Genomic DNA, 27,752 nt, shown 5'->3' with positions numbered 1-27,752 from the left:
CGGTTTTCAATAAAAACATAAATTGCTCACTACAAAAACAATAATTATAAAATTAATAAATATGAAGACAGATCAGTTGTTTATTGGAAAAAATTAGAAGGTAAAAAGTGCATAAAAAACAAAAGTTGTATACTGCAGCGCTATGTGCCGGAGAAAATTAAGAGGCCGTCATTCATTAATGGTTTTTTGAAACGACATCGGTAGAGGGCACTGCGTTACCATCCAGATCCATTCATAAAAAAAAACAGATTAGCTGATCGAAATTCCGTAATGCACTGAAGCCGGCTTCCGGTTATCAGTAAACCGTTTCTGTTAATAGTTTTCGACGTTATCAGCAAATTTTTTTTATCATACCTAATTATCTTTGATCCGAACAGCAGTTTTTCACGCGTTCGAACGATTATTATTTTATTAATAATTACTATAGTAGGTAGTTTACAAAACATTACATCATCTCATTCATTTCATTTCAATATTTCGAATTGGACGAACTGGTACGTCGTCGAATTTCTGGTTGGAATTCCTGTGCATCACGCACTATCCACCAATAGTCGACTGTACGACACCGTTTTTACGCCTAAGTCTTTCTGTTGTCACTATGATCAAGTCGAAGGCATTGCTGTCCAGGACGTGCTTGTTTAAAGAGAGCCGAACGGCTTCGGAATGTCGCCGGTCGTTGAGCACCAAATTGGAACCCATCAAAATGTCGTTTACATCGTACGAGTCGGCTGCAGATGGTGGACAAAAACCGCCGATCATCATCATGCATGGTCTGTTTGGCTGCAAGTCCAATTGGAATAGTTTGTCCAAAACCCTCCACAATATGACCCGCAGAAAAGTATGTATTTAAACAGTTGCTGAAACGTGTACCATAACAAATTGCAAACATTTATTATATATTTAAACAAAATATGATTAATTTTATTATAATGATGTAATGTTATAATTTTATTTTGAATCTTTAAATAACTACCTAACCATTTTAATTTAATAGGTAATTAATAATTAGGTACTTATAAAAATAAAGTTGATATCACCAATTATTGTCATATTGTGTTTTTATTAGCTTAAATACATTTATTGAACAATTTCATTGTCTTTTAACATTTAATAATTCAAAAATTAACTTTAATTATTAATCATGATAAGTTATTAGGTATAAGAATTTGTATGTTTAAACTTGTAGTGCTGTAAATTATGGTTATTATTTACTCTTTTATAATTTCATCTTAACATATTCTAGTAAATGTATAAAGATTTAAAATGTATAGAATACTAATAAAATGTTTAGTAAAAAGGTCAAATATTAACCTCAGATTAGATTAAAAATACATTTAATGGCTAGTATAATTGTATATTCGATTAATTTTTATTAGTTACCTAATATATGTAATAACTATTACATTTTGTTAAATAAATTGATTTTATATTTATAAATTATCAAAGTGAATTTACAGAATTATAATTGATTGTTGAATCATATTTATTCTAATACAATTATTTATTGTTATTTTATCTCTTAATTACTTTTGTTAGGTATCTGAATTGTCTATTTTTTAAATTTTATTCATTGAATTTAATATAATATCATATTTTGGTCAATTGTTTCCTGCCTACGGGGATTACTTTACGTTGTTTTTTTTGTTATTATTATTTGATACATAGAAATATATCAGTATATTAAAACACAATTATATAATTTTAAGTGCAAGTTTCTACTATTACATAACTATTACTGACACAAAAAAAAAATTGTTCATGTCTGCAATACGTATTATATATAATTTTTACTTAAATAAAATGTGTAAAAGTTCAAATTGTCTCAGAGAAAATTTTAAAATTTTTAGTTACAAAATAATGCAATAAACAAGATTATAAAATCTACCTATAACCTATGAATTTGTTTTTAATTAGATACTTATAATATATGTATTTATTGTTTATTACTAATAAGTAATATTATCAAGAACTATAATTATTACAAAGCTCTTAAAATGTATAACTTCTTAAATAATATCACATGATTTTTATGGTTATGCTTTGTTTCTCGTTTTAAGGTAATCACTGTTGATGCAAGAAATCATGGTGACTCACCTCATACTTTAGAGCAATCGTATCAACTTATGGCTGAAGACGTAAAATTTTTAATGGAAGATTTAGGTGTAAAAAAAGCTTCATTAATTGGTCACAGCATGGGTGGTAGAACAATGATGTACTTAGCAGTCATCTATGTAAGGTTTGTTTTAATATTACAATTTGTATTAATTATATGCCACCTGAAAAATACAGCAAAATATTTTTAGCCTGAACTTGTGGAATCCTTAATACCAGTTGATATATCACCAATCAACAGCAAAGAAGTGAGTGATATCCAAAGTGTTATAGATGTTTTAAGAGGTGTTAATTTAGATATTAATGGACCTATATCTAAAGTTCGAAAATTGGCAGATGAACATATGAAAAGTTCTATAGAGGTATGTTAAATTATAAGTATAAAGTATAACCAATTTTAATTTTTGAGTTCAAATAATAATTTAAGCCAATAAGGTTACCTATTTTTTAATTAATAATTTATTCTTAAACTATATTAATCTTATTTATTTATTTTATATTCATATTATATGATGATAAATAACAATACTGCTAATAATTATTATATTATCATACTTCTCTTAGTTACATGGATAATCAAATTTTACAATCATTTATATAATATACTAATACTATTTGCTCATTCTTTGTTGAATTATAAAATTAGTTACTACGTATTATTAAGCAATTGGTTACTATTTTTTTCCTGGTTAATTAGCAGCCAAGAAGGCTATGTGTGGATAATACTACTACTCTTAATACTTTTTATTATTTATGACTATAACAATGTTTTTGTTTAAATCGCTAGTTACCTCAAAGAAGATTTTTAAGGAAAATATTTTACGATATATTTTAATTTACTAAATATTATAAAAATATTCAATTACGTAGTCTTATGATTTATAAAGTTGTTGTTGCTATAAACACTGATGGTAATTTTCTAAAATTTTAATTTAAAAAAATAGTAATTTAACATAAGTATCTAAAATCTACTCATATAAGAGTTTGTTTCATCAAGTATAATATTATTATCTATATACCTAAAAATTGTATATAATTATATATCTAATTTTTATTTTTCTCTGTATTTTTTTAATACTTAGTAGAAAGAAACTAATTAATTTCATCAAGTCGGGTACAAAATAAATTTAAGCTTCTTTAACATGTTTAATAGAAATTTGAATGTTTTCCCGATATCTATAGTATAACTGTTATTAAAATTATAGAAGTCAAATCATGTTATTTTTACATACTTTTTTTATAATTATTCAATTATATTTATTTTTACTATAATGTGGTAACGATAGATAATTCAGTTATTTAGTATAGAATAATTTATTAATACATTTTGTTTTATGTTATACAGAGTCCAATACTTCGACAGTTCCTCCTAACCAATCTTATTGAAGTGAACAAAAAATATAAATGGCGAATAAATTTAGAATCCATCAATGTGAATTTTAAAAACAATATTGCTGTGTTTCCGCCTGTGCAATCAACATTTGATGGTCAAACATATTTCATTGGAGGCGGAGATTCAGTTTTCTTGAAGCCGTCAGATCACGAGGCCATTAAACAGATATTCCCTTCAGCTAAATTTGAATATATAGCTGGTGCTGGTCATTGGTTACATGCTGAAAAACCACACGAGTTTTTGAAATTAGTTTCACAATTTTTAGCTACTGTATAGACATATAATTTTAATATTGTAACATGTTGAATAGATTTTGTATTCAAATTAAAACTTGCAAATGTTACCTAATTATGGTAGGTATAACATGCTCTGTAAAAAAATAGAATTGTTTGTTCATTCAAACTTTTAAGTCTGAAAAATTATTAACTTTATAGTAAAATTTGTTATTTAAGAATTTCAATTATATTTTCCTTTGATAAATATTATTGTTATGATTATTATTCGATTATTATCAAACAATAAAATTAAGAAAATACTATAGTGTTTATAGTATGTAGTCCACACCTTGACCATATTATTCTTGGAATTAACAAATATAATTTAACTAAATTATGAAACACAAATAATATCTACTGACCCTTTCATAGTGTATATGTAGTAAATAAGAAAATGTAATTTCAGACACATCATCAACAGGTAACAGTTATAGAGATGCATGATTAAATGGAATCCTTTTATTTAGCTTTTCTCTTTTTTAACTTGCTTTAAATTTTATGATAGGTGTAATTGCTCTTGTAAAAATTTCAAAATGTTTATATTTTAAAAGAACCTCTATCTTAAAACTATAAATGAAAATTTGTATTTATTAACTACTATATTTAATGAATATATCTAGGATTGCTAGTTGACACTAAATACTAAGTAAAAAATGTACCTTAACCAACTTAATTATTTTACCTGTACATAATATCAAACATTATTCCAATAAAACATGTTATTTCAGTAAAATGGAAGGACGATCCAATCAATTAGAATAGTTGATATATAACTATATAAGAATAGAAAAATAAAATTTTTATATTATTTATTGCCTATTTAATATTTTCACTAGGTATTCTCTTCCAACAGCATTATTAGATAATAATTTAATGTATAACAAATAATTAAATATCTAAAATGTCTACACAAGTAGATACCTATCAAGTATATTGATATAAGAAAATAACTTAAATACTAAACTAAATCATAAATTAAAAATTTCCAAGAAAAAAAATAAAATAGTTAGGTCTAATGCATTGGAATTAAATGATTAATGCAACAATGAGCAAACTGTGGTCTTTGTGAAATACTTTTATTATTTTAATTAGGTGTTAATACTTGACTTATAAATAATAATTTATTCTCAAGTTACACAAAAAAACCAAAATTGGATTTTTGTAAAAAATTCCGTTTTCTTTTAATTTTGTTTTTGTTTTTCTCGATTATAATAAAAATGATAGGGAATTTTTTGTTTTGAACTCTTATTAAAGTAAAAATTAGATTATATTGTTTTTTTTTTTTTTACCTAAAATCACTCTCTAAGCTGACAAGCTGTGAACCAAATCATTTTATTAACTATACGTAGTTCGTAGAGCATTATATTATTCATCGCTCCGCTCAGAATCTATACGTAATATACAAGTTATGATAACATTTCCAAGTAAATACTTAGTAGTTACAATTTATACCTATTAATGATTTAAGAGAAAAAAAAATATCAACAATAATACTTAAATTCCTTGAAGATTGTTAAAATACAATGCATCGAATTAAATTTATTTTGTTTCCATGGAATCTTGTTGTCATGTGAAAGTGTATTTCCTATATTAAATTTTATCTAATAAAATACTGTACTCTATAATTTTCATTAGTCTATTATAGTAAACCAATCTACATATAAATATATACCTCATAAATAATATACTAAGCAATTATAGCTTATATATTTAAATTTCCGTAATTATATTATAAAAGTTTTAAAACATAAAAAATGAGTATTGTTGATGAGGAAAGTAAAACCGATAAATTGAAAATTGAACTGCTAGAGCTCCAGGAGAATATTAATTTGAAAATGACTCAACAATTGTTCTTGCGCGACATTATGGAAGCAAATTACCATCGAATGACCGAAAAATGTGATGTGTATGAGAAGGAATTAGAAAAGATTCGCTCGGAAAATACACGTTACAAGTTCGCAGAACAATGTTTGAAAAATAAAGTTATAGAATTAACCGGTTGCGAGTTCGCAAAAAGTTCGACCAGCTCCGACAAAGACGATGCTGAAACATCTTTACAATTGGAAGTGAGTCGTATTAAGTTGTGTTTGTGTTATATTTCATATGTATATACCATAGGCGTGTCTACGGTGGCAGTCTAGGGTGCCTGGGTTGCCCCCGCAATTTTCGAAAGACTAGACAACCGAGTTTTAAATCTAGTGGTTTACAATTTTTATTTAGAAAAAAAATATGATATTTTGCATTGTTTATTTTGTTATAATAATAATTTATTGCACTGTCGAATTGATGTCTTCATTCATTTATGATTCTTATCGGAAATCGGGATAATAAAATATGGGTATCCGCCAACTAATAATATAATTTAATAATACAAATACAATTTAAGGGAAATATGAATTATTTTTATTACTATTGAAGCGAAATAATTACTGTAGACATGGCACTGAGTGGATTTGATAACTGTGATTGGACAATTAATTAATTAAGAGTTGAATAGCAACTCACCTTATATACATACTACCTTATACATTCTAAACAATTTACTAAATATTCAAACACAAGATCTTTTTGTAGAAATTAAACTTTTAAAAAAATATTGAGGACACACCTAAAGGAACATCATCTGATTATGTATATAAGTGGCTTGATTGGTTAGCAATAGAAGTAAGATCAGATATTTTTAAGACATTTTATAGCTGCCTAAAATATTTTGTGGTAATACCAGTGATCAGTTGTGGATGCGAAAAAAAATTTTCAAAAATGTCAATAGTAAAAACCAAATTAAAAAATACAATGACACAAGAAAAGCTTAATGCTTTATTATTTTTATTTATAGAACAAGATTATGTAAGTATTATAAATGTTGCAAGTGTGATTGATGATTTTAAAAATGTTCCTACAAAAAGAAGACTTTCTTTGATATAGGTATGCGTGTTGGGTATATTATTATTAATATTATGTGTTGTTCAATGTTCTTATTATTATTAAACTCATTAGGTATATACTTACTATTTAAAAAATGTTGTTATTCTATACACTTAAATATCATATATTTTGTTTATTATCTAATTATTCTAATTGTATTATAAAGGTTATATAGGTAATGTATACTATAGTATAATAATATATTATAAGGTACCTAATATATATATATATATATATATTATATAATATATATTAAGTGTAACCTAGGCCTGTATAATACAAATGAATAATATTTCTGGAGTTAAATTTAAAATTACTGAATATATGATATATTATTAATTGTAAATAGATAATACAGACTTTTTTTAAACTATATAAATATTAAATTGGTGGAGCTACCCCCTTCCCATCATAGAAATTTAAGATGGGTATGGGGCATTTTTCGATTCATAAAGTGGCGCCGGTCATTAGCTAGGCTGCCGCTGCGGATGAAGTCTAGTCAGTAGTCACGCCTATGGTATATACCTAGTGGTACTGTGGTAGTCATTATTATATATCGAACAACAGCTTACAATCAAAGAATCAATATGCGATTAGTCGGATTAGTACATCCGACATCGGTATAATAATGTTAGGTACCTACATAAGGTATATTGGATACATAATGGTACATATTATGTATTATACATTTGTTTTTTCTTTTTTGGGCCTTATATCAGCTATATACATTTTTAATAGTTTTCATTAGGAACCAAAAACTGCTTTTCTGGTTTTTAATTTGTTTTTAAAGACCCTATCATGAGTACAAATTAAATACCTCGATAGTCGAAAGAAAAGAAAAAACAAATTTATTCGAACAAAAATGACACAACGAATGTTTTTTTTGCCAAACTATTGAGGACTACCTACCTATAAGGTACACCGAGTCACATATTATTATTTAAGACAAAAAATAATTTACTTTGAAAAAGCTATGCCCTCCTATGCTCACGCGTAGTCTGCAGGTCAAATACATTTACGACACTATAAATCTCTGTTGACCATGTCCGCGTCTACAGGTGTGTAGTAACAAACTGCTGGCAGAATTGAAGAGGTACAGGGACCAGGCCGAGGTGGCGTCCAGAGACTTGGCGGGTGCCAAAGACCAGCTGACCAAAGCGTCGGAGATGGAAGAACATCTGAAGCGGTGCGCGGCCAGCTTGACGGTGCTCGCCGAAGCGGACCAGACGAAGCGGGACCGCGAGGAGATGGAGTTGCGGACGATGGCCAAGCGGCTGTCGGCCGAGCTGGGTGACGCGCAGTGCGACTTGGGTCGGATGCGGACGGCCGTGGAAGATATGTCGGACGTGGTAACGGGGAACAAGCCGGCGCCGATCACGTGCAGTGGCGAAGGGCTGCGCGAGGACAAATGCCGGTTGCAAGCCGAACTGGAAGCCAACTTGGCGGAAGAGGCCGCGCTCCACGCCAGGGCCGCCAAGCTGGAGACGGCGCTGCGGCAATGTCACTTGCGTGTGGACGCGAAGTCCCGGGACAGGCAGTGCGCCGGCGGTGGAGTGTTGCGGGGCCGACCGTCCACGTCTCTGTCACAGCGACGCCCGCAGCCTCGGGACAACGATAACAAAACGGTCACCTTGCCGGTCTCCGAACACGACTACTACGAAACGTTACCACTGCCGCCGCATTTAATAAAAATAATGAAAAAATACGGAAATCCGAGTAGTCGCCAATACTATGAACTCGAAGGGAACACCTGTTCGCCGACCGCGGCGGTGCACTTTTTACAGGAGGAAAGACCGACGGACGATTGAAAGAAAATAATATTATTAATTATTGAAAAATATATTAAACATATATTTATTAACATACTTACATTCCATTGTGTATACAATTGCAATGTGTATAATAAATGAAAAAGAATGATGTATGTAAATATATGTTTTTTTTCTATAATTAATAATTATTTTCTTTCACTGTGTCGGTCTTTCCTCCTGTAAGGAGTGCACCGCGACGGTCGGCGAACAGGTGGTCGCTTCGAGTTCGTGGTCTTGGCGACTAGGATTTCCGTATTTTTTCATTATTTTTATCAAATGCGACGGCAGTGGTAACGTTTCGTAATACCTATAGACGGGTTCGAAATTTAGCGAAGTGGACGCGAAGTCCTGGGACAGGCAGTTCGCCGGCGGTGGAGTGTTGCGGGACCGACCGTCCACGTCACTGTCACAGTGGCGCCCGCAGCTTCGGGACGGCGAAAGCTTAACGGCCACCTCGCCGAACTTCGAACCCGACGACTACGAAATGTTACCACTACCGTCGTATTTAATAAAAATAATGAAAAAATACGGAAATCCGAGTCGCCAAGACCACGAACTCGAAGCGACCACCTGTTCGCCGACCGCGGCGGTGCACTCCTTACAGGAGGAAAGACCGACACAGTGAAAGAAAATAATTATTAATTATAGAAAAAATAAATATATTTATTTACATACTTACATTATATTATTTCTTTTTCATTTATTATACACATTGAAATTTTCAAAATATTTATCTTATTTATAATACTGTCGATTCCGCTTAATAGGGACAATTCTTCAATTACGAAAACAAACGTATACGTCTTGTAGGGTGAACGTTCACCGCTTATCTGGGCCACGAATCCGGGTAATATTGGGACATTTTTATCGAGTATATTAATAGATCAATAGTTTGACAATCGCGACCGTCTTGCATAATCGATTATTAGATTAAATTTTATCTTATCGTATGTTCATATGTGATATACATAATTGATAATGTAATACCATGTTTTTCTTTTTGTGTTATCAATTAATTTCTATAATAATTTGTAATTTGTAATATTAAAAATGTATAAAAAAAAAAAAATCAGTTTTTCAACAAATTTATATGTTGTTTTTGTATTTCGGATTATTGGGACAACCGCTTTATTGGGACAAAATAACACGTAACCGATGTGTCCCGATAAAGCGGAATTGACTGTATTTTGAAGTTGTGTAATTTTGTTTAGTTTTTTTTAACAGTTGATTTTAATTAGTCTATTTCAAAAAGCTTGAAAATTTAATACAAAACCCACAAAAGTCATTAGTTGCTCCTTTGGGAATACTTAAAAAGCACAATCTGTCTTATAAGTGTTTAAAGTTCAAAGTTCAATAAAGAGTTACTATAATTGAAAAATAAATTACTACCCAATAGTAAATACTAAATAGTTAGGTAAATTAATTATTGATATATAACTAATAATTTTTTAATAAAATATCCTTTGAAATTTAGGCTGATATATGGTCTAAGTTCTATTAGTGTTATATATTCAATAACAAGGTACACTCGAAACCTAATATCAACATAAACATTGACATATATCTAGGGGGTTATGTATGTTGTTGAATATTAGTTAATCAGAAATACTCTAAAAAATTGTTTATCATAGAAATATTATAAATTGATTTTGCAAAACTAGAATGATCCACCCAATATATTAAGTGGTGCGCCCATTGTATTTTGATTTATAGCATATATTATTCTATTCACAAATATGTAAACAACATTTATATGAGAAAAAAAACTTTAATTTTAGTCTTTGGTTTAAGAAAAGAGGAATGGAAATACTATTTATAAGGTAGTCTATAATACATAATTTTCAGGTGTAGGTGCCATAGTTGTTAAATATTGTACCTATATGCCAAAAAACTTGTACTATTACATAATATACAACTTATGTTTTTATTTAATAAATAACTATTTTTAAACTGATGGACATTTTTTAAAGCTGATTAAAATACTTAACCATACAAACAGTATTTGGATCATAGACACAGCCGCATACAATAGTATAATGAGCGTATTTTAAAAATTTAATTTTTTAAATAGAGCTACTGTCAAAATATTTAATCTTAATTAAAACAAATCTCAAAATGTACATTGTGATATTATTATTTTTTTTTAAATGGCAGTATTCAAATTTTAAGTAGATCTAAAATTTTCAAATTATTTTTAGTTTTATTTGTGTAGAAATAATAATTTTAATTTTATATTTTATATTATGTAATTTATTATGTTTTAATTATTCTTGGTCGTATTGTCGCCATTTGTGGATGACAACAGCAATAATAACAATATTTAAATGGTATGTTGCATAGCAGTCTACATTGGGTCAGCATGTTTTCCATTATGCATTCTTTTGTGTTGTTACTAATAAATAGTATTATTTCTGAATTAAACATATTTTTAATTTGCCTTTCTAATTGTTATTGTACACCACAGTTGAAACAATATGATTGATTTTTATCATTATATTTTAAAATATTTTATTTACAAACTATATATTTTTTCATTATTATTATTATTTTTTATTATAATGTAAAACATTAATCTAGGTAAAAGTAGTATTTATTACAATTTCAAATTATAATTAACAAAAACATTTGTTTGTATAATATTGCAGTGAGTAATGAAAAATTGTATTGTAGTTTATTTGGTATATCCACACATAAACTATAGACAATGGTTGTTGAATGTTTTATTAATTAATAATGAATTTTAAATTATCATATTTACATTTTAGTTTTTGAACTATCAAAAAAAAAAAAAAAATTAAACATATGAAAAATAAATATTTTGGAAAAAAAATATCTTGTAACCAGTCAGTCAGTCTCATAAATATTGTATTTTAACTGGCAATAGTATTAATTACGGTTCTCAAGTCTCTCACTTTTTTCTCTAAATCCAAAATTGTAGATCCCCTGTAAAAAATAATACATTTATTTTCTTCGTTTAAAACACAAGTATAATATGTTATATATTATTAAATAAATTACTTATGTGTACATACATTTCGGATAAATTTCCTTTAATAACTAGTTCTTGTTCAAGAGTTAATTTTAATGAACGGGTTCCATATAATTGTTTATATGCAGATGCTGTTGATTCGGTTTGCACAATGTTCCATTTTTCTCTAGCTTCTTCGATGCGTTTATTCATCAATTCCATCTTAGTTTTATATGATTCCAACAGTTCTCTCTTCTTTTTTATTGATATACTATCAGGCGATGCTGAGACGAGTTTCAACAGGATTGAAGAAGCTCTAAATAAAAAAAATTGCATAAAAAAAGGTTATAAATAGGTGTTCATTGAAATATTATTTGGTACAAAATTTACTAGACATATAACTCAAATGTCCATACTAATTAAAAAAAAGCATAAACATGTTTATTGTCTATTGCAAAACTAAGAAAACACATCTTAGTTTGCTGTTTAATGGTACTTAAAGCAAACCTCAAATTACCTTTGGGTCAATTCTTCTTGCTTGTTATTAATTTCATCTAATTTTTCAGCTTTATTTTCTACATCATCTTGTAATTTTTGTCGAGCTTCTTCCAATCGCTGCATCTCTTGTAATTGCCTTTCCTTTGCCTTAGCTAGCATGCGCACTCTTCTTTCAATTTCTTCAGAAACTATTTTGTGATTATTTAATGTGACTCTTCGCATGTTCATAGTTTGTAAGACCATCTAAATGTAATGATTCAAAAATAAGCTTTCTTTATTTAAAAAATATAAATATTGTAATATTGCTGCATATTAAATATGTAAAAGTAATATTTACCTGTATTACAATCTCTTTGGGAACATCTGGCCCTAATTTTAGAATTGTATTTTTTGTACCATTTTCTTTTTGTAGTAATGCAGCGATAAATGAACTAAAGTCATCTTTGTCAACCTAAATAAAACATACATTAATCATTAATATGCAAAGTAATCATACATATTGTCAAGTGTTAGATTTTGTATTTAAATACACTGAAATCAAGTCACTGAGAAACAAACAATTTTGAATTGTTTTTTTTTTTTAATGTAATTCGAATCTATATAGTGATCAAAATTAATTATACGATTACTAACGATCTATTTGTGAATTATAATTTGAATGGACGATCTTACGTTTTCAGAATTATCTACTTGATCTTCAGAAGTGGCGTTATCTTCGTTCATATACGTATTAGCAATAGACAGTTTATTGTAATGGAAATCTGGGACAGCTTGAGTTACGACTTCGCCATTGCTTAATAAAGTGACTAGTAAGTCTGTAGGAAAGCTTAGGACGGCGAACCCTTTGATAGGTTTCGTTTCGCCGTTCATAAGACCTGTGCAAATGTAATATTCTACAAAACTTTGTCCTTGTATGTCAGGCGATCCACGGAAGTCGTCTGAAAGATACATGTAATTTAGTTAAGGCAGTAAAATAATTTTTACAAGTTTTAATATTGTATAATTTTAAAATTAATAATACAACGTTCTATACGTCAATGTCAATTTAATAATGTTTATTATATCGGGTTTATACTATAAATGTCTTTGAAATAGACGTAGTACCCGCATGTGTTGTCTCCGTCTTACACACGTGAGACATAGCAAATTTTCGTTCACCAGTTTCAATATTGTGCTGTTAGTTTTGATATTAGAGTGAACTGACCTATAATTATACAATTTAAAGGTAAGATTATTATCCAGGTCCCCACGTAACCTTTTATTGATATTATTATTTTTAAGTAAGTTATGATCTTTTTGAAACTGTAAATTTTAAAATGATCATAACTTACTTAAAAATAACAATATCAATAAATATGGTTAGGTAGAGCCCTGGATAATAATCTTACCTTTAAATTGTATAAATGTATAATAGGTCAGTTCACTCTAATATCAAAACTAACAGCACAATATTGAAACTTGAGAACGAAAATTTGCTATGTCGCACGTGTGTAAGACGGAGTCAACATATGCGAGTTCTACATCCTCTTAAGAAAAATTACAAACAATTGTAGGCAATGTAAAAAAATTATACTTACCAAAAACATAAAAAATAAAATAAAATTTATATTGTATATATTTTAATACTATCAATCATGAATTATCAGAATCCTATCTCTAAAGTTATTATTGACTTTTTAATAATAGGTATGATCTACCTGTAGCGGTGGTTTTTGAAAACTCGTCCAACAATTCCGCAAGTGGTACTGTGACCGAGTGTACACCAGTGTTGTGTAAACACCAATATCTGGACGTGACGGCCGCATCTCTTTTCAAATGTATTGTGTTGGAGCTGTCGTACTCGCCATTGTCCTCAATGTTCAAGCCCAACTCTAATTCGATGGTTTCGATTATGTGTAAACTGTATTCGTGTTGGTATTCACTAGGCTCATATTCATCATCGTTCTAAAACACGAATAATATTAAGAATTTTTGATGTATATTATGCGTACATTGTACAATAATAATATAATTTATAGATTTATTAGATTATTTAGAATCTAAATTTTAGATAAAACTACGAAAGCAACTCAGTTTGGTGGACGTAAACTCTAACAATATTTAGTAGATTTATTCATAAAAAAAACGTTACACGATTCGATGAGCTATGAATGGTTTATGGGTGTTTATATTAGATTTTATATTTAGGTTATGTATTTTTAAATGATTCTTCTTATTATTTTTTTCTATGTTGTACTTTTCTGCGTTGTTGAATTCTATATTTTGTGCACAATATGTATTGTATAATATACTGTGTCATATATACTCAAGTAAGGATTTAAAAAAAGGTATTTCCCAATGTGTTATTGTTACCCTTCTAATACAAACAAAATGAGAAAAAATTCTTTGTTTTAGTATGATAGTAACAAATTATCAAAATCTTTTGTGAAAAATATATGGAATTTTATAGAAAAATTGTTTCTAAAAGGTATCTAGTTTAAAAATTGAAACGTAATATTTTGTTTCGTTTAATCGGCGTACATAGCACCTGCGGGTTAGAAAACAATAAAGAAACATCGTTAACGGTTAATGTATTATTTTACGGTTAGATTAAACCATCGTTAATTATCGTTAACCACAATAGGGGTTAAGCTCGTTTGACAAACTAATTCGACGGTTGGTTTCACTTAATAGTTTCTAGATCTTAGTGGATCACAAACTTTTGCGGACCTCTAAACTTTTAACATTTAATACTAACAATCGGTTGTTCTATACACAGGTACATCAATTACTATTATACGTAATATATACAACAAACCCCGAAGCATATAAATCATTATGGCCTCATTGACTAGGATTGATACCTACTAACTGTAATACCTAATCATAAGACTGGGATGTTGATGTCTTAAAGACTTGCACCAACTAAAAAAAATATGCAAACATTTCAAGAAAAACAGTACAATACATTAAAATAATTAGCTTAAAATTTAAAAAAATTAAATTGCTCTACAAGTTATTAAAAAATAATTTAATACTATTATTTTGTATAATTCAAGTAACATTTTGATATGAAAAGTAAAAAAAAAAAAATCAAAACTTGAAACTGTATTAAAATTCCATATTTCACCCTTCAAGAAATAAATTAATATAATACAATAATTATATACAAGTATAGTAACCAAATACGATTATATAAAACACTGACTTTGGTTTGGGTGTCTGGCAACAGGAGGCAGTTGTACAGTTCACCGAAGTTGGATGCTATGACGACCGATGGTGGTACGGTGTCCATGACAAGAATGGAACAGGCGTCCTCGCTATAGTTGTCGTCGGCTGGTGGGTACATGGTCAATGGACCGGTTATTTTTGCTGACTTTATGTTCATCGAGTCATCGACGGTCGTGTTCAGACACAACACTTCGCCTGAGAATGACGATATAATACATAGGTAATTTATAAATTTTTATAAAAGTTCTAAGATTTTCAAAATTAAAACGAATATACTAAAGGGTGGCATATTTCGATATACTTCAATAACACATATTGACACACACGAGTTTACTTATATATATAAAGGTTAACTTATAATTTATTATGAGTATACCTCATTACATTACGCTAACTTTATTACCAAATTTACTTTTTTACTGCTCGGAATATCCAAAAGTTTGTACACATCAAAACATCAAAAATCGGGAATTATTTAATTAATTTAAATTTAATATGTAATCATAATAAATTATGTTTTATAATTATATTTAAGCAATGCAAGTGTCTGTAATTATATACGTCGTACAATGTTGTGTAGGTATACATAGATTTATTAAAAATATATTTTAAATTCTAAATACTTTGTTAAATATATTGATTTTACAATGATGAGAGTGCTATTATATATATATATTATTATGGCTACTATATAGGGTAGCTCAGTGTCTCACTGAGAAAAATTCGTGTGGGAACTATTATATTATACTGAGTTATTTTACCATTTCCTTGTAACACAAGTATGGGCCACATGATAGACGGTTCCGACCGGATTCGGTCGCCGAGGAGTACAGGCGGCGCGAAATCAAAGTCTACAGCAGTATCACCCAGCGAAGCCAATATCCGAGAAGTCTGTGGGCCCAGTCGCCAAATGGACACGAGCTTACCGGTACCTTTGTCTACCTTGAATAGCCGCAAACAGTTCTTGTTATTGGTGAGTACCACGAGGTGGTTGTCCTCGGGGCTGCCTGGATACCAACGGACACGTTTCACATCCGTCAAGTGTTTGTTTATGAAAAATTTATCTTGTAAAATTGCCGTGCTGTGAATAAATAATATTATACAAATAATATATACACGTAAATAAACACTGAGGTATCGATAAATAAGAATAATTTGATATAATATAAAAACCACGTTTGTTATAACTTAGCGAAAAGTTTCTTAATATTACATAATATACTTACTACAAAGGATATTATTTATATTTTTATGGATTTTTGGGTATGAAATCTAATCATATGATTATCCCAAAATCTTTTAATGGGCCTCGCTACGGTTATTATTTAAGGGACATCATTTAGGCAATTCATAATCTCATCTTAGTCGCCCGAGATCTATGTGTTAGGTGTAAATGATTATTAGTTTAAGTGAAATGCGACGCGGGTGCCGGCTGGAGTACGCGCATGCACATGTCAATAACTCGATAACAATAAAAATTCACTAAACGAATTTTACGACAACTTACTTATTGATTTGACAAAATTAATTCATATTTTCAAGTTGTTATAACCACTTCATTAGAATATAAAATTTAATTTTTACAAAGTATTCCGTAGGATCTATAGACAATTTTCTGCCGAGTTCAGAATTTTTTTCAGAATTAAAATCGGACATCTTAAACTAACTTTAATTTTGTCGAAACTTTACGTCTTTTGAGCTCAAATTGACGGCAGTAGCGAGGCCCCTTAAAATATAATGATACAGTGGACGTCGCTTATAAGACTCGCTTATTAGACTCAACATCGTCTAGAATGGTCCGGATGTATCCAAATACGCTATAAAAAAATTCGGTTTTAAGACTCAAATTTCGTAAAAAATAAATACTTTTGGTTAAAATTTAAAAATAAATTGGTTTTCAAAAATTACATATTTTTTGAGGTTATTTCTGGTTTCAATTCATACTTTTTAATGTATGTATGTATTATAATATTTAAAACTTGAATACGAACTACTAATTTAAATTTTCTATAATTTTTTCCTTAAAAATGCATGAATTTACTATAATACTATTTTTAGAGCGTATTATGTTTTAAAAAAATATTTTCTGGCTCTGTTAGTTTAAAACGCCCACAAACGATATCGAAATATTATAATTAAAACGTATAACAAATACATTATATTCACAATTTCTCCAGAAAAAAAATTTATATTGTACCTCGTGATGCTGTATTGTTTTGATATAGTTGTATAAATTATATGAATTTGCATCAAAAAAGCGTAATTAAATAGATTATTTTAGGATCACAAAACTTAAATTAACTAAAAGCAAAAAATTTAATAGAGAGAAAATTGTCAATATAATATAATATATAGTTAGAGTATAGACAATTGCAAACAATTAGAAAGAGAATATTTCATATATTAAATTGTAAAAGAATTAAGTAATTTGCTCCGTAACTTTTAATAATGCCAGAAGAAGGCTACGTCGTACATACATGGTGCGTTTGGTTTCTGTAACGGATGTTAAAGCGCACTTGGAAGTTTACGAAACGAAGCAAATTTGAAATTGCGAGGACGAACTAAGTCGCTCGTTGATAGAGCAAAAATGTTTTTGTTATTGTATTTTTTTAACAACGGTTATGTAAGGCACATAAGATAATTTGCAGAATATTCATTTGGAGGGTTCATCTCAGTCGAAATGTAATTGCGTGCTGGTATTTTCGTTCGTAAACAAATACGAGGGGATTCGAATTTGCTTTTCATTCTATAGTGAAATTCATTAGGAATAACCATGCGTTTTACAGTCATTAATAAATCAGCCGAATTTCGAATAGAAACCATATACACAGTTGTTACAATTTGTTAAGTCAATAAAGTTTAACGTTATTAGCAAAGTTCGCGTGGCTCCGCCGCGAGGTACAGAGGCGGATATGATGGTTTAATATATCATATACATATACAGGAATAGGCATATATTATAGTTTATTGTACCTGTACCGCGGAGTTTATGATTATGAAAGTGGACTCGAATAAAATTTCACCCGACGACAAAATGCCTCTGTAGTATTTTCCATAGTCATCGGAAAATATTACATAATAGGTATAAAGTGGATGTTATTATTATTTAATATTTAATAAACAATTATGCACCATGGCGGCGAGTGATGATAACCTTATAACACTCAACACTATAGAACGCCGCAACGGCAGGACTTAACCAAACGAGCATATTACAGTATAATATAGACGAATTTGTAGAATATAATATATTATAAACTCCATATTATGGAGTGAATTTGCATTACTCCTTTTCAAAGCTTATGGATAATTATTATAATTCCAGTTGATTAAATAATTATAATAATTATACATATCATTTACTCGTTTTTGATTATATATATTTACGCGATAGTGAAAAATTGTAGAGTAATCTACCTACACATTGTCGTCGAAAACGTAAAAAAAATTGTTAAACATTACAATTCTAGCGTCCTACAGGGAAGCGATTTCAAGCCTTTCCTTTATACACTATTCATGGCAAACATATTATGATCAACTGACATTCTAACTGGGACCTATGCTCACGATACCACCGTACCATCAACCTATCACGATCCCGTCGAAGCTACATTCTTCTAAATCATTTGAATAGTGTATACCTACTACTGGTTCAAACCCTGGAAATTAAAATTAACGATTCCAAATCAACTCTTGTCGCTTTTTTACTCCACTGCGGTGACTGCTCTAATCCATATCTAATGGATTAATATACATTCCCCAAACTAGTGAAGAGTCGAGCATCTTTGTCAACTGTTCGTGAGAAGATTCACCTTTAATTCCCATCTCAAAAAAAAGCGAAAACATCTCAATAACTACCTAAATATTCTAAGGTCTATTCTGAAATTATGTATGATCATCTTCAACCACGGTCTACTATAATTGTATAAAACTCTACCTACCGGCTACCGCAACCCATTTGATCCTATATTGGCCTTTTGGGGTTCGGCGAAACCGTCGAATACAAAAACCATTCAAGCATTCCAAGCCATTTGCCAACACATTTGCCTATGCTCATTGATACATCATCAGTATATCTTTACATAACGATCTATACGAATCTATACCATAATACAAACAGCTTCACATACTATCCCGCATCCACCAATACAAAATGGAACATCATTCTAACAGCCTCATCGCGTAACTTCATTTAATACAACTTCCAGGTAACCCAGACGTTTAAGACGTAGACATAGTCTACACTAGCCTAAAGAATATATTCTCATTATATTATACATGTAAGTAATCTTTATCCCTATTTTTAAATTTAAAACGCCTTCACTTTTTCTTTACCATTTCATTACATATATATTGTATTTTATTAAATATATATTTTTTTTAAATATTGCATTTAGGTAATGTTAGTTAAAATATTTCTTAAATTATATAATTTGTGAAAAGTGCATGCACATTATTTTTGAATGTATAGATTTTAGTCAGTTTAAAGTATTTAATTTAGTTTTTATTTAAGCATTACAATAAGCGACGCAATAAAATAATAGTAAACCATAACAATTATTTACATAAAAAAAACGAAAATCGTCAATAGAAACGTGAACTAGAGTCAGAAGCCTATTGATGATTGATCGAGATTATAATATAAATATTTCATTCGAATCAATTATGCACCCATAAGCTAACTGTTCACCCCTTTTTTGTTTTTAGCAATCTACTTTTGTTTTTATCACGTCCATCGCATTGTCGCAATATCGTTTGAGTATCTATTATTCGTGTGTATAAATTATGTACAAACTCTAATTTGTTTTTCACTCGGTTCTCGGCCGTCAATTAGTGCTGAATGACACCGAGCCAACGTCAATTCGTCCCTCTTTTTACCGATATTTCGAAAACGTCAGGAGTACAAAAAGGGGGTGTACTCTTGGCAAGTCACGCCGGATGTCCCGCTTTGTTGATAAGCGCGCGGATTTGATTGCGCGTTATTTCCGGCCAAAATTGGATGAAAAGTAATCGGAGCAAAAGATTTTTGGCCCAGTTTTAATAAAACACGAGTTAAGCAGCCGACTGTACACACCCCTCTCGAAAAAGAACCAAACGAACTAGAAAATACGTGAAATGAAATATATTATAATAAAAACTTTTGGGTACCTACCTTAAAAATTTCGTGCTTATCCTGTCACAGATAAATAAAATACCGAAGAACATAAATTACCACGACACCGCCATGCATACAGATAATTAAATATAATTAGAGTTGTAAGTAATTATTTCTTAAATAAATGTGTTCTATCATAGGTATTTGGTTTGTGCACAAATAAATTGAGTACCTATTAAATTTTACATTTCCCGAAATCAAAATAATTACTATAAATAAAATTTAACAGTATTAAATTATTTATGGTATCCGAACACTCAAATGCTAGATTGATATTTTTTTTGTAATTTTATTCTCATAAAGTATTTTACGCAAATTCATGACGGAATAATTCATTTTTAATACTTAAGAGTTTCAAATACATTATTCTTAATGTTAGACTAAATACGTACATTAGAATAGTATTTTAAAATTATTCCTTATAATATTGTAAGTCACGGTTGTATGTATGAATGTGTAAGTGGTTCAAAACGGGAAAACACGTACACAGTACACACATATAGTATATTAGATACGTCTATTTAACGCGATTTTGCCTTCTGCCTTTGCATATGCTTATAATAGTAGTAGTAGTAGTAGTAGTAGTATAATGGTCGCGGTATAAAAAGTAGTCGTATCGATTATCGGGAGCGGGTGGACGCTGTATAGTGTCAGTGGCGATGGCGTCGGCAACGGTGCCTTAATAGCCGGTCCATTAGCGTAAAAGTTAATCGCTGTTCCGGTGCTCGTAAAATACACTCGGCGCGCCAAAAACAAAAGTATATGCGCATCATCCGATACTCGGCGGTTCTTTATTAAACGCTTTGCGTGTACACTCGCGCTCAGATAAAGTATAGCGACCGGCCAAGCACGGGACTACATTATACACTATATACACGGGTCCCACCGAGACATCGGAAGAGGTATCATTAAGAATCGCTGCGGATCACGTGTGGCCCCCAGGCTCCCTAGCTTCCGGCGGATTTATATAACTCGCACCGCCGCCGCGAAATCCGTCGTTCCACCCGGTCTCGGGTTAACCTATAAAAACCCGTCATCGCCGTTTCTTATCGAAAGAAGTTTCGTCTATTATTTATGGAATTCATTAAAAGTTCTCCGAACGACGCGACCCTCGCTCTTCTCTGCAGCAGCAGCGCGTATAGGTGTATAATATGGTTACACTCCACCCCCACCCATGACAACCGGCGGTGCGATATTACATATATTATATAGATCGCGGTGTGGTTTTTATAGGCGTTCAAAAGCCCAAGATAGTGGATTTGACGTACATGCGTGCGTGCGTGCGTGCGTATAGAGACAGCTGAAAAGTAGGTATTTTATAGAGGGCTCGCGATGTTTGGAAAACCGCCTATATCACGAATATACGGTAATAATAATAACGTCACCGTCGTGAATAATAATTACTTATTAGTTAGATTTATGTGCATGTATATATTGTACCGCCAAACGAACATAACCCCGTAGGTATGACGTATAAATATATGTAAGGCCAATAACAATTATTTCTGGTCATGTACATATCGTTTTGTGAACATCAACGTTCGAGTTTATATGTAATATTGCCGAAAATGGTTATTAAATATATTATTGTAACGTTCAATAAACATCGTTTGGATAGGTATTCGAAATGCTATTAAAACTGTACAAATGTGTACTATATATCACTGCACATTATATAGTTAGTCGTTACGTTATTAATAATTATAGTATTGGTTTGCATGCAAACACGGAACACGCTCATTACTTTGATTCATAGATTCAATTCATATAGAATAATAAAATCCGTACTATGGTCTCTCATTTATCCTAACATTAGTCGAAAACATATTTCTTAATTCTTAATCGTGAATCGCAGTCTACATAATATAAATTATACATATATCGTATACCATGATATTACCAATAGTATTTATTTATTACAACTTAAATAATGAGCAAAAAATAAAATATAAAGGTAGGTACTATAAGTATATAAGAAAATGCTGTTAAATTAGGGTTTTATAAAATATTAAATTAATTGTTTTCAAACTTTTCCTAAGATTTTATCATAACTTTATTTTCATTATCAAAACAAAATTAGATATTTAATGAGCTGCCGATATAAAATATTTACTATATAGTAAACATATTATTTATATTTTAGTTTTCAGTAGTATTATCTTTAAAGTTTACCTATAATACCTATAGGTATTATGCAAAAATGTGTTAGACATATATAATTTTTTATTCTGCTTTAATAATTTTTGAAGATGAATAGATGAAATATAATACCTCCGAGGTCTCTGGTAATATTATCGCAATTGTCAATTGTAAAAAGGTGTGCAAGTGGGTATGGTTCTACTGTACTAGTAGGTGTTGCAGAGTGGGTCACTGTAATGGATGTGTTAAATTTTAATTCGATAAATCATTGTACACGAAAAACTCGATTTTGAGGGACAATATCTGTCAGCCTAAAGCACCAAGTTTATTTTAAGTTATGTTTTTTTTATATACGTAGATATTAATGTAATTTATTTTATTATTAGTATTACCCGAAAAAATTGCAATTGTTATAATATATATATATTTTATACCATATTACATTATATTGTTATTAAATTTTGAATAAATACCATCTTATTACCATAAAACAGTGAATAGACTCATTATAAATAGGAAATATCTTAAAATCAATCTACATATTTTTTAAATTTTCTTGCGTATAGTAACTACTAAATAGTTTGCAAATTTTTGCAATAAAAGACGAATTTGTCAGAATTAAAATTTCAAATGCAAGTAAAAAGAAATAAGTTTTTAATATTTTTATACAAATATAAGAAAACAGTATATGAGATCTTATATTGTATTTTTAAAGTTACTATAAGCAATAATTTTTATTGATATTAAAAAAAAAAAAAAACACTAAAAAAGTCGATAATAATAACTTAAATTGTCTATAAAAAGGATTTAAATATTTTCAAATTTATATCATATACTTATAAAAAATGATAATGTACTTTTTGTAACATTTAACAAAAATTTCAAGTTTCTACAGCTATTCGTTTTTGATTTGAAATAAAACAAAACGTAAAAATTTCCGTTTTTCATTAATTTTTTCCAAGATTAGGTATTTAGAAAAGTACTGAAAATATATTTGTTTGATCCTCCCCTCCACAAATATCAACTAAATTCAATTTTCTATCAATAAACACCCTAAAAGTTGATAATCAAAGCATTTTTACTGCTTTAAAAATTGATAACAGACACAAAAAACCACATAATTGTATATAACTACATAACTGTAGTATTAGTTAATATGTAACGGTGCATACTTATGTCTAATATATTTTCAGTGTTATTTTTTTTTTATGAACGTATCTGTTTTATTAGACGCATTGTAACAGCAAGACAAAAGTTTTTCAAGTATTATAATTTATAATTGTCTGTGAGTCTATTAAATATTGATCGTAACGCAATATTGTTATTTCCCAACGGACGGTTGGCGGTGTGGCTAATAACAATATCCAAAAGTCCTAAACAAACTACTGCGGGATTTTTAACATTAATCTCACGTGCTTTCATTTATACCCTTTGGACCCTGGGCAACCACCCGACACACAACAATAATGTATAAATTCTTAATTTATTATGCGACCGCGAAACTGGCCACCGAAAGGAGGCATATACATTCGCGATTCCTGCGGTCAGATTGCGGTTGGTGGAAATGGGTATATTACACACAGAGAATACGTATGGATTTAGAATACTAATTTTAATATTTCACCAGGAGCCAATCCGGAACTCGGTTTTCCCAAAACCCTATATTATATAACCCCATGATATATACCTATCTATCATTTCAGTCCCTAAACGTCCCTAAGAAAACCACGATTTTATTATATAGTCTCACTTTCAATGGAGATATATTTTCTCCAACACGAAATTTCCAATCATATAACCCAGATTATATTTTAATTCTTAATGTTAATTTGAAAATATTATATTCTTCTTTATATAGGTAAAGCAAGTTATATTTTTAATATTAATATTTCGTTTGATTATCATTTTAAAAGTCGCTAATTATGTGGTGTAGTGTGTGTTGTTTCATCTATACATAAGCCGATTAATATAATCTTCAAGTTAAGATACATAAATGTGTCTTTTGGGGATCTGAAAAATAAAAGGTATAAAGGGACAATGTACCCAAATATATCCTTATGACTAAGGTCTATACATAACATTATATATTTACCCACGAAATGATGTAACAAATAAAATTATATTAAGTATGTGGGTACTAAGTCTAGAATAATACCTCAGTAAATTGTATTTTTTGGTGTTGTACGATTGAGAACGTTTTACCTTTTTAGCAACACGATTGAGAACGATGTCGGCAGATCAAAGAAACAATATTTTGTACCTTAAAATCAAACGATTGAGAACGATTTTTCTAGCGACGTTGCCATTTATCTTAACTTTTAGTAATAATATTTAGGGCTGGTATTTTGATGCAAAAGCATCTCTTTTTGATGTTTTGACACATGCAGTAATTTCTGTTTTAAAGGAGACCCAAACACAAACCGTGGCAATAATCAACTCCATTGAAAATAATATTACAAAAACCATGGCCAGCAAAGATTATAATCGTATTGTTTCAACAATTAATTTATATAAAGAGTTTGAACAAAATAAGGACATAATAAGGTATTTAAAATTAACCGGAAATAAGTACTTGGGAAAAAAATTTAAATTGTGTATAATATACTGGCAAATAAATATTGATTTTTTAAATTTTTAATCTTAAGCTGACAAATAAAATAGGTATATAAATATATTGTAAATAAATATTAATTTTTTTTATTTTTAATCTTAAGCTGACGAATATGTTATATATAAATATAGATTCCAGGTAAGTTTATTTTGTAACCAAAATATAGTGATTGATATCTTATATAATATATTGTATATTGTATTTTTATTATTTTTATTTTTAATTAATGTGACAACGTTGCATAAAAGTTAGCAGGTAAGAACGTTCTCAATCGTGCTATTAAAAAAGGTACGGCCGATAAGGACCGTTCTCAATCGTGTTCTACCCGTATTTTTTTTATATTAAGTCAAATGTCAAATTAAAGTTTCATTTTGAAAAATACAATTGACAAAGACATCAAGACAAAAGATCAAGTCAAAGAAAATATCATTCATGATTAATTAACATCAATATATTTGAAACCTATTTTTTTGTTAAAAGATCAACTAATGCAATGCTTTGAAAAACTCGTGTTCATAAAAAAAAAACCTTGTTTGTATACTTATTACTTATATAATATGTATAAAAGATAGAACGTAAATAAAACAATTGTCATAAAATTATAATCAGAAAATAGCGTTAATGTTCAAAATTATCCTTACAAAGTAAAAAAGAGGTTTTTTAGATATTATTTATGATTGTTGTTGTGAAGCTAAAAAAATCTGTTTTAATTTGAGTAGTTTTAGCATTTTATTTTGTCATTATTGTTTTATTATATAATTATTTTGCTTAGCTGAACTCATAATTTCATTTTAGACACAATTACAAGTAGGTACATCAAACAAGGTAAACAGAAAATTGTATTAGACAACGGAATTATATAAGTATGTTACCATAGTATAAATTGTTAATAGTTTATTTATCTACATTATATAATTATAGCTCGTATACTCTTTATACTTAGCTAAATACAGATGAATCTAATATTATTTACTTATGAACTAAAGTTAAGCGGTTATAGAAAATATAAATAAGGGTATTTTATTGGGAAAGGATTCTGGAATAAAACAAAAAGATATAATATATTAAACGTTATAACTTATAATAAGTGTATGTATACAAGACATATAGAGGCGATAATCGGATTCGAGAGAAAAAAATCAAACGCACATATTGAAACACGTGTATAACAATAAATAGACTATCGGGGTCATAATATTGTTTAGTTCATATAATTTAGATATTTTTATCTGATCTGTCATACATACTTGTGACATGGATACGATGTCGGTGGCAAAGGGTTAATTTTCCGGGCTGGCGGACACGCGGGGGCTTTTCCTATTTTCCATAACGTCAAAAGAACGCTCTCGGACTTTTTGACCGTTAATGAAATCTCTTCCTATCAAAGACCTCACGTCCTCCTGTCCATACCCAAGTAAAACCCCGATGTTTCTGTCACACAAAGCTATATCGCTTTGAAGCTAATTTATGCTGATTCCCTCGGTTCCGCGTTAGACGTACATATAATATATAATATATTTTCTCCTTCGTTTTATTAATAATAATATTATTATTATTTTTATTTCTCTTTTCTTTTCTATCCGCATAGCATAATTTCATTTGCATAATAATTTATGTTTAATTTTTACCTGCATGTTACGCCTTCTCCTTGACTTCCACCTGCAGTGTCGTACAGAGATTTGGACCCCATTCGTTTCGGAAACCTCATCACCGATACACCTTTGGAGCCCACAAGTGCACACAACGTGCCCGGTTCATTGATCAATATTTCATCAACGTCAAATAGGGGCGGAGATACAGGAAAGAGTTTCTAGAAAAAAAAACGATTGGTTGTGTAAAAAAACAAAAATATTAACAAAATATATCATGAATTAATATATTATATGCACTTAAGCCTAGCTCGAAGGGTAAAGAATATCGCGGTGACCCAGTCGGATTAGTAAGTAAGTAAGGGCCATGTGGCGTCGTTTTTAAATACACAAATATACATATACGTGTATTCGAGCGTGAGCTTGTGCGTTTTTTCCCTCCAGGTTTTTGTTCTACGTATCGTATAATCCTTTTTTGAAAAGGGAAAGGATTAAAAAGCTCGGAATTTACCATCGGTCAGGAAAAGAAAAATGGAAATCTGAAAAAAAAACCTATCCCTGCGTGTTGTATTACCACCACAACTACCGATAATACGATTCAGTTTCCACAGTGAGTAGTTCTTTGAATATAAAATAATAACAATAATGTATAATACAAAGACTATATTACTAAGATAAACTGAATGTCCGCATTCGCATTTCCCTCCTAAGCAAACTTTACCGCAAACTAGTATGTAGCTAGTCTATACACAACCACCGTGTGTAATCGAAATCGACAACAATAATATTATTGTTATAGTTAACCGACCTCCACCGGTGGCCACAGCATCGATAGTACGTTCATCATATTCTTTTCAACTTTTCACTTCAATGCATTCAGTTAATTACATACTCCTTATCAATTTATGCCACTCGTTGGATAAATCAGTTTTAGCTTCTTACTAAGTTACTGAACAATACAGTTATAACTTGTGTCTACCCATGCCGCCACTAAAATATAATATGATTTGATAATCGATTATGTTATAATCGCCTATTGCGATTAAATTCGTATATTTTTTCTTTT

The 27,752-nt window shown here is 29.7% G+C and overlaps 3 protein-coding genes across 3 annotated transcripts in view; 2 read left to right on the top strand and 1 right to left on the bottom strand.

Annotated features, from left to right (window-relative positions):
- Window positions 1–351: 351 nt before the first annotated feature.
- On the top strand, window positions 352–4,002 carry LOC132932177 (protein ABHD11-like). The gene is made up of 4 exons (XM_060998420.1): window positions 352–838; window positions 2,058–2,231; window positions 2,304–2,474; window positions 3,458–4,002. The coding sequence occupies exons 1-4, from the start codon at window positions 599–601 to the stop codon at window positions 3,779–3,781; spliced, it is 909 nt and encodes a 302-aa protein (XP_060854403.1). The 5' UTR covers window positions 352–598; the 3' UTR covers window positions 3,782–4,002.
- Window positions 4,003–4,084: 82 nt separating this feature from the next.
- Window positions 4,085–8,513, top strand: LOC132926981 (uncharacterized). Its single transcript, XM_060991424.1, has 2 exons — window positions 4,085–5,846; window positions 7,764–8,513. The coding sequence occupies exons 1-2, from the start codon at window positions 5,535–5,537 to the stop codon at window positions 8,511–8,513; spliced, it is 1,062 nt and encodes a 353-aa protein (XP_060847407.1). The 5' UTR covers window positions 4,085–5,534.
- Window positions 8,514–11,088: 2,575 nt separating this feature from the next.
- The window catches only part of LOC132932351 (nuclear pore complex protein Nup88), a 36,853-nt gene continuing 20,189 nt past the window's right edge, over window positions 11,089–27,752 (bottom strand). Inside the window, exons 2-10 of the mRNA XM_060998675.1 lie at window positions 26,726–26,907; window positions 15,954–16,273; window positions 15,170–15,387; window positions 13,680–13,926; window positions 12,655–12,920; window positions 12,320–12,433; window positions 12,002–12,225; window positions 11,549–11,800; window positions 11,089–11,459 (exon numbers count right to left, since the gene is read on the bottom strand). Coding sequence (XP_060854658.1) covers window positions 11,387–11,459; window positions 11,549–11,800; window positions 12,002–12,225; window positions 12,320–12,433; window positions 12,655–12,920; window positions 13,680–13,926; window positions 15,170–15,387; window positions 15,954–16,273; window positions 26,726–26,907 — 1,896 coding nt within the window. The 3' untranslated portion in view covers window positions 11,089–11,386. The remainder of the gene's footprint in view (window positions 11,460–11,548; window positions 11,801–12,001; window positions 12,226–12,319; window positions 12,434–12,654; window positions 12,921–13,679; window positions 13,927–15,169; window positions 15,388–15,953; window positions 16,274–26,725; window positions 26,908–27,752) is intronic.

This window comes from Rhopalosiphum padi, chromosome 1 (assembly GCF_020882245.1).
Source record: "Rhopalosiphum padi isolate XX-2018 chromosome 1, ASM2088224v1, whole genome shotgun sequence".
NCBI classification, from domain to species: Eukaryota; Metazoa; Arthropoda; class Insecta; order Hemiptera; family Aphididae; genus Rhopalosiphum; species Rhopalosiphum padi.
This window is presented reverse-complemented; position numbering and strand designations above follow the sequence as displayed.

Excerpts from the sequence above, each read along its gene's own strand:
- LOC132926981 (XM_060991424.1), top strand. The coding sequence starts at position 5,535 with ATGAGTATTGTTGATGAGGAAAGTAAAACCGATAAATTGAAAATTGAA. Across the intron at positions 5,847-7,763 it reads AAACATCTTTACAATTGGAA|GTGTGTAGTAACAAACTGCT; the intron begins GTGAGTCGTATT and ends CCGCGTCTACAG.
- LOC132932177 (XM_060998420.1), top strand. The coding sequence starts at position 599 with ATGATCAAGTCGAAGGCATTGCTGTCCAGGACGTGCTTGTTTAAAGAG. Across the intron at positions 2,232-2,303 it reads TGTACTTAGCAGTCATCTAT|CCTGAACTTGTGGAATCCTT; the intron begins GTAAGGTTTGTT and ends AAATATTTTTAG. Across the intron at positions 2,475-3,457 it reads ATATGAAAAGTTCTATAGAG|AGTCCAATACTTCGACAGTT; the intron begins GTATGTTAAATT and ends TATGTTATACAG.